The sequence below is a fragment of the Nematolebias whitei genome, chromosome 4, assembly GCF_014905685.2.
Source record: "Nematolebias whitei isolate Nwh7 chromosome 4, NemWhi1, whole genome shotgun sequence".
NCBI lineage: Eukaryota > Metazoa > Chordata > Actinopteri > Cyprinodontiformes > Rivulidae > Nematolebias > Nematolebias whitei.
In genome coordinates, this window is record NC_056501.1 from 20,900,673 (window position 1) to 20,908,489 (window position 7,817).

General features: G+C 46.8%; 1 protein-coding gene across 1 annotated transcript in view; it reads right to left on the reverse strand.

The window, feature by feature from the left end:
* Window positions 1-1,440, reverse strand: part of LOC119408737 (protocadherin-10) — a 27,951-nt gene extending 26,511 nt beyond the window's left edge. The window contains exon 1 of the mRNA XM_037675577.1: window positions 4-1,440. Coding sequence (XP_037531505.1) covers window positions 4-1,378 — 1,375 coding nt within the window. The 5' untranslated portion in view covers window positions 1,379-1,440. The remainder of the gene's footprint in view (window positions 1-3) is intronic.
* Window positions 1,441-7,817: the final 6,377 nt, after the last annotated feature.

A 7,817-nucleotide genomic window follows, 5' to 3' on the forward strand; every position in this document is an offset into this window, starting at 1 on the left:
TGTTCTCCATCACACGTATAGTATAAAAAGACTGGGGGAACTGTGGAGCGTTGTCATTAACATCCAGCAGATGCACGGTTAAAGTTTCATTATCAGATAAAGGTGGCGTTCCTCCGTCAGTCACTATTAGAGTGATGACATATTCCGGTACCTTTTCACGATCTAAAAGCTCAGACACTATAAGTTCATAATGTGTGGGTCTGTCTAAGGATTGGCTAAGAATAAAGGACATTTTGTCATGTATCGATATAGTCACTTTCCCATTGTCACCACTGTCTCTGTCACCTGTTCCCACCAGAGCAATCACACTTCCAACAGGTATGTTTTCAGCCACGGTGTTTTTAACAGACTGCACTGTTATTTCTGGATAATTATCATTCATATCTGTGACATGAATGACCATTTTGCATTGCCCCAGCAGGGGGTGCGCACCTTTATCCCTGGCTTCAATGTGCATCTCATAAAATCTCATTTCTTCATAGTCAATCGTTCCTTTAACAGTCACCTCTCCTGTGTTAGGGTGAAGCTCAAAGACGTCTTGCGTTTTTTCTGACGTGTAAAGCGTGAACGAGTACACTATCTCTGAGTTCAAACCCTCATCGAGATCTGTAGCGTTCAGCTTTGTCACTAAAGTTCCTATCGGGGTGTTTTCTGTCATGTTAATGATGTAAACTGGCTGATCAAACCGAGGAGGATTATCATTAGTGTCCTGCACTCGGACTATAATGTTGGCAGTGCCTGAGCGCACAGGGACGCCTCCATCCTCAGCTGTCAGGATTAAATTATGAGCAGCCTTTTCCTCACGGTCCAAAGAATTGGTCAGTACCAAATCCACATACTGAGTTCCATCAGAACCCGTTTGGATTTCTATGGTGAAATGCTCGCTCGCGCTGAGTTTGTACGTTTTAATCGTGTTTACACCAACATCTGGATCCACGGCGTTAGGCAGAGAGAATCTCTCCCCCGGCGTGGCGGACTCGGAGACGTCCAGCTCCACCCGGTCCCTCCGGAAATGCGGCGCGTTGTCGTTTATGTCTGTTATTCCGAGCTCGATGTTGAAGATGCGCAGCGGGCTTTCTATAATAAAATCAAGCTTTAGGAAGCACGTTGGCTTCGCCGGACAAAGATACTCCCTGTCGATTTTCTCCACCACGTACAGGTCCCCGGTCTTTTTGTTAAAGTCTAAATATTTTTTATTTGTGAATATGTCGAGTTTTACCTCTCGTTGCGCCAAGCCTGCAAGCTCAAGTCCCAAATCCGCAGCGAGATTGGCCACAACAGAACCCCTCTCCATCTCCTCCGCTATGGAGTAGCGAGTCACAGACAAAGCGCAGCGCCAGACTGCGCTCCAGACAAAGACAGCGGCCCAAAGCTCCATCTTTCCCACTGATGGCGAATTATATCAGATGTTCAAAGCGTGCTTGCCGATTTTAAAGCTCTGAGGGGGGAAAATTATTTAAAATAAAATAAATAAACCTTGTGTTATTTGACAAAAATCAAAGTATGTTATCCGAACAGCTGCACGTCCTGCAGCCTCTCTGAATCTAGGTGTGTCGTAATTTATGCTTTTCTGGTGAACAGTGACACCGTGTGCCTGCTGCTGCACAGAATGCTGTGATTATTCTATACAGTAAGGTTACAGTAATGACTTTGCAAAGTGCATGCAGTGGGACACTCGCTGTTTCTGTTCGTTTTCAGCTGTTCTGCACTTTAAATCACCACATTAAAACAGAGCTTTCCAATCATCAAACGTGGATTTATCTTATTTTCTGGTGGTTTATTTGTGCAATAAATATTTTGCAATGTTTAGCAGAGGAAAAAGTCTTAAAAGTATGTCTGAAAATATGAATGTGACACTTTTTTTTTTTTTTTTTTAAGTGTCAAATCTCACCGAACCTGAAATTTCTAGCGCTCATGGAGTTACATCACCTCAAATCCTGATTTACATTCTCACTACAGCTCCACCCACCCGGACCACCCACTTATATGGGCCCAGGTGTCTGCAGTGTTGAGGGGCCTATCGTTTTGAATCAGATGAATTTATTTATTTATATTTTTTATCGTGACTTGTAACTTTAGACGCACGTTCGTGGCCGCGGATTGATCCAAATTAAAAGTGATCCACTTGGGCTGACCTATCAGAATGTGCATTGCTACTGTTGGGGGGCGTGTCCACAATGATTGACTGACAGCTGTCAACATGTCGGAGAAGAAGCTCGGGAAGTGTTCATAAAAATAAATAAATAAATAAATAAATAAAAACAACACAAAATATTAGACAGAAAGAGTTTGAAAAAATAAAAATACTGGAGAGTATTCTGTGGCTGCAGCTGTCAGAGAGGATGAAGTTGCTCCCTGACTCCTCTAGCACCTGAGGGCAGGGGGAGGAGCAACCCGGGCTGGAGAATGCTGCGATAGCTGGAGAGGAGCATACAGGAGGTGAAGAGATGAGGAGCTCAAGAGGAGCAGAGAGAGGACTCGGGGTCTAATGATCGGGGTCGTAGGAGCAATAACATCGACGACAGGTGCATGAGGAAACAGGGACAGGTGTGCCAAAATGTGATCAGCCGCCCTCAGCAGCATCTCGGTAATTCAAATATGTGAAAACGTCATGATTAAATGGTTTTAAAATATCCCTTGAAAACGTTTAAACTGTTTGAATGTACGTTTAAACAGACGTGTTTAATAATGGGTTCGTTCATCTTGTTTTATTGTGATAAGCCCATTGATAGAGGAAGTGACGTCAAAGTTCACGGATAATCGTGCATGGATCAAAGTGAAGAAATGTGAAAGGAAGTAATGTAGCTTGACTGGCTAACGAGGGAAGAAAGGAAACCGTACTGAAAGGTTTAATTTTTGAGAAAATAAATAGTGTAGCCGAATCTTTCAGACATTTTACTCAAGAGTCCTCATAATTTATTATTATTATTTAATTACGCGTTTGTTTTGGACCACTATGATTACTGTATACCGAAATTTCAAGGATAGTGGTGTGTAAAAAGTTAGCTCAATTTGCTAACTTTTGAATGGACTTTTAGCTTCTGTGAAGATAAACCAGCTAACACAACGGACTAAGCAAGTAATTTCCAAATGAAAGTTGGGGAAATTCAGCATCTGGTACAGCTAAATAAGACTAATTGTGGACTTTTGATGTTGTGCTTTATAGATAACATCGTGACGACACCTGTCATGATCCTGCTCTTCATCTGTGGACCGAATGAGTTGTAAAGAAGCAAAGATCAGAGGCTGCCATTTTCATTATCACCGGAGCTCGCCACATTGGTAAAAGGTATTGAGTGGAAATAAATATTCAAAATGAGGTATCACACTAGCTTCTCTCCAAAGATTTAAGCCTGCAACAGTTTATATTTTGAAGACATTTTATATAATTTGTGCCAGCTTGTTTATGCTTACTGAGAGAGGGCCCATTGAGTTTCTAACATTTCTGAGTGTATTGATGTAAATATAGGAGATGAAAAAGAGTGCAGCATTTGTTTATGTTATTTATTCTTATTTTTATCTATTCTGATTTTACATTTAAACAAGTACTGTTTTCTCTACAAGTTCAATCTGTTGTGTTGGATTATTTCTTAGAATTGAAGAATTATAAGTGTGAGTATTTGGATTTACTATTTTGCGTTCCCATTTCATCTATCCATCCATTATCTTACGCTTGTTCAGAAGTCAGGTCGCGGGGCCAGCAGCTGAAGCAGGGAGGCCCACATATTTCTTTCCACAGCCACCTCTTCCATCTCTACTGGGAGGACTCCAAGGTGTTCCCAGGCCAACCAATAGACGTAGTCTCTCCAGCGTGTCCTGGGTCTTCCTCGGGGTCTCCTCCCAGTTGGACATGCCCGAACCACCACCCTAGGGAGGCGCCCAAGGGTCATCCTTACCAGATGGACGAACCACCTCAACTGGCTCCTCTTGATGTAGAGGAGCAGCAGTTCTGCTCCGTGTCGCTCCCGGATAACTGAACTTCTGACCCTATCTCTAAGGGAGAGTCCAACTACCCTTCGGAGGAAACTCATTTCAACCGCGTGTATCCGCAATCTCATTCGGTCACTACCCAGAGCTCTTGACCATTGGTGAGGGTAGGAACGAAGACTGACGGGTAAACGGAGAGCTTTGCCTTACAGCTCAGCTCTCTCTTCACCACAACAGACCTGCAAAGAGTCTGTAATACTGCAGATGCTGCACCAATCTGTCTGTCAATCTCGCGCTCCATTCTTCCCTCACTCGTGAACAAAACCTCAAGATACTTGAACTCCTCCACTTGAGGTAGAATCTCACCCTCGACCTGAAGAAAGCAATTCACCCTTTTCTGGTTGAGGACCATGGCTTCAGATTTGGAGGTGCTGATTCTCATCCCAGCTGCTTCACACTCAGCTGCAAACCACTCCAGTGAGAGCTGAAGACCATAGCACAATGACACCAACAGGACCACATCATCTGCAAAGAGCAGAGATGAAATCCTGAGGCCACCAAACTGGACTCCCTCCTGGCTGCACCGAGAAATTCTGTCTGTAAGTTATGAACAGAATCGGTGACAGTGGGCAGCCCTGGCAGAGTCTAAATCCCACCTTGAAGGAGTCTGACTTACTACCTGTAATGTGAACCAAACTATTACACAGCTTGTATAGGGACCGAACAGCCCGTAAGAACGAGCGCCCCCAATCCCATACTCATGGAGCACTACCCACAGTGCCACAATGTACCCTGAGGAACACAGTCGAATGTCTTCTCCAAGTCCACAAAACATATGTAGACTGGATGGGCAAACTCCCATGACCCCTCAAGGACCCAAGTGAGGGTAAAGAGCTGGTCCAGTGTTCCATGGCCAGGACGGAACCCGCATTGTTCCTCCTGGATCTGAGGTTCGACCAACAATCGGACTCGCTTCTCCAGTACCCCGAATAGATCTTACCAGGGAGGCTAAGGAGAGTTATGACCCTGTAATTGGAGCACACCCACTGCTCTCCTTTTTTGAAGGGGGGAACCACCACCCTAGTCTGCCAATCCAGTGGCACTGCCCCCGATGTCCACGCCATGTTGCAAAGGCATGTCAACCAAGACAGCCTCACAACATCCAGAGCCTTTAGGAAATCAGGGTAAATCTCACCCACCCCCAGAGCCCTGCTGCCACAGAGCTTTTTAACTACCTTGGCAACCACAGCTATGTTTATGGACAGACCAACCCCGAAGTCCCCCAACTCTGCTTCCTCCATGGAAGACAGGCTTGTGGAATTGAGAAGGTCAGAGAAATATTCTATCCATCTCCCAGTGACATCACTGGTTAAGGTCACCAGCACCCCACCTTCACTGAACATCCATCCATCCATTATCTTTACCCACTTATTCCATTTTGGGTCACGGGGGTCACCGGTGCCCATGTCCAACAATCACTGTGCGAGGGGCGTGGTACACCCTGGACGGGTCGCAAGTCCATCACAGAGCTACATAGAGACAAACGAGACAAACAACCATTCACTCTCTCACTCACACTTAGGGACAATTTAGAGTTACCAATCAGCCTAACATGCATGTTTTTGGTCTGTGGGAGGAAACCGGAGCACCCGGAGAAAACCCACGCATGCACGAAGAGAACATGCAGACTCCACCCAGAAAGGCCCCTGGACCGGGGTTTGAACCAAGGACCTGCTTGCTGAGAGACAGCGGCTCTACCAGTTGCGCCACCGTGCTGCCCTTCACTGAACATAGGGTTAGTAAATATCAGCTTTGCCCTCCTCAGCCGCCTGATGGTATGCCAGAATCTCCTCGGCGCTGACCGAGAGTCGTTATTCAGGGCCTCAGCAACTTGGTGCCTGTGTGTTGGAGTTTTCCCCGGTAGATGAGAGGGTAGCTTCCATTCACCTTCGGGTGGGAGAACGGGCTCTGACTGTTGTTTGTGCCCATTCACCAAACAGCATTTCAGAGTATCTGGCCTTCTTGGAGTCCTTGGTGGGGGTGCCGGAAGGTGCACCAGCTGGGGACCCCTTTATTCTGCTGGGGGACTACAATGCCCACGTGGGTAATGACAGTGTAACCTGGAGAGGCATGACTGGGAAGGAACGACCTCTCTGATCTGAAGCTGAGCGGTGTGCTGTTGTTGGACTTCTGTGCTAGTCATAGTTTGTCCATCACAAACATCATGTTCGAACATAAGGGTGTCCATAAGTACACTTGGCACCAGGACGCCCTAGGTCGTAGATTGATGATTGACTTTGTAGTCGTGCCATCTGATTTGTGGCCATTTGTTTTGGACATTTGGGTGAAGAGAGGAGCTTAGCTATCAACTGATCATTAACTGGTAATAAGTTGGCTCAGATGGTGGGGGAGATGCTGGACAGATCTAGTAGATCCAAATGTGTAGTGAGGGTTTGTTGGGAACGCTTAGCAGAAGAACCATCCAGAAAGACCTACAACTCACACCTCCAGGAGAGCTTTAACCACATCCCAACTGAGGTGGGAAACATTGAGTCCGAGTAGGCCATGTTCTGTGATTCAATTGTTGAAGTGGCTGCCTTGAGCTATGGATACAAGGTTGTTGTTGCTTCTCGCGGTGGCCATCCTCAAACTCGGAGGTGGACACACCGGGTTAGGGAGGCTGTCAAGCTGAAAAAGGAGTCCTATCGGTACTTGTTTGCTAGTGGGACTCTGGCGTAAGCTGAGGAGTACCAGAGGGCCGAGCAGTCTGCAGTCTTGGTTGCTGCTAAGGCAAAAGCTCAGATGTGGGAGGAGTTTGGTGAGACCCTAGATAAAGACTCTTGGTCAGCTCTGAGGAGATTCTGGCATACCATCAGGAGGCTGAGGAGGGGAAAGCTGCTATTTACTAATCCTATGTTCAGTGAAGGTGGGGTGATGGTGACCTTAACCAGTGATGTCATCGGGAGGTGGACAGAATACTTCTCGGACCTTCTCAATCCCATGGGCACGTCTTCTATGGAGGAAGCAAAGTTGGGGGACTTTGGAGTTTGTCCATAACAATAGCTGTGGTCGCTGAGGTATTTATAAAGCTCCGCAGCGGCAGGGCTACAGGGGTGTATGAGATTTGCCCTGATATCCTTAAGACTCTAAATGTGGTGGGGCTGTCTTGGTTGATACACTTTTGTAACATTGCGTGGACATCAGGGGCAGTGCCACTGGATTGGCAGACTGGGGTGGTGGTTCCCCTCTTCAAAAAGGGGGACTGGAGTGTCTGCTCCAATTACAGGGGTATCACTCTCCTTAGCCTCCCTGATAAGGTCTATTCAGCGGTACTGGAGAAGCGAGCCCCATCGTTGGTCGAACCTCAGATCCAGGAGGAACAATGCGGGTTCCATCCTGGCTGTGGAACACTGGTCCAGCTCTTTACCCTCACTATGGTCCTCGAGGGGTCATAGTAGTTTGCCCATCCAGTCTGTATGTCTTTTGTAGACTTGGAGAAGGCATTTGGCCGTGTCCCTTGGGGTACAGTGAGCGGGGTGCTCGGTGAGCGTGGGATTGGGTGCCCGTTGTTACAGGTTGTTCGGTCCCTATACAAACAGTGCGAGAGTTTCTTTCACATTGCTGGTAATAAGTCAAACCCCTTCAGGGTGGGAGTTGGACTCTGCCAGGGCTGCCCTCTGTCACCAATTCTGTTCATAACTTATGGACATAATTTCTCTGTGCAGCCGGGAGGGAGTCCAGTTTGGTGGACTCAGGATTTCATCTCTGCTCTTTGCAGATGATGTGGTCCTGTTGGTGTCATTGTGCCATGACCTTCAGCTCTCACTGGAGTGGTTTGGAGCTGAGTGTGAAGCAGCTGAGATGAGAATCAGCACCTCCAAATCTGAAGC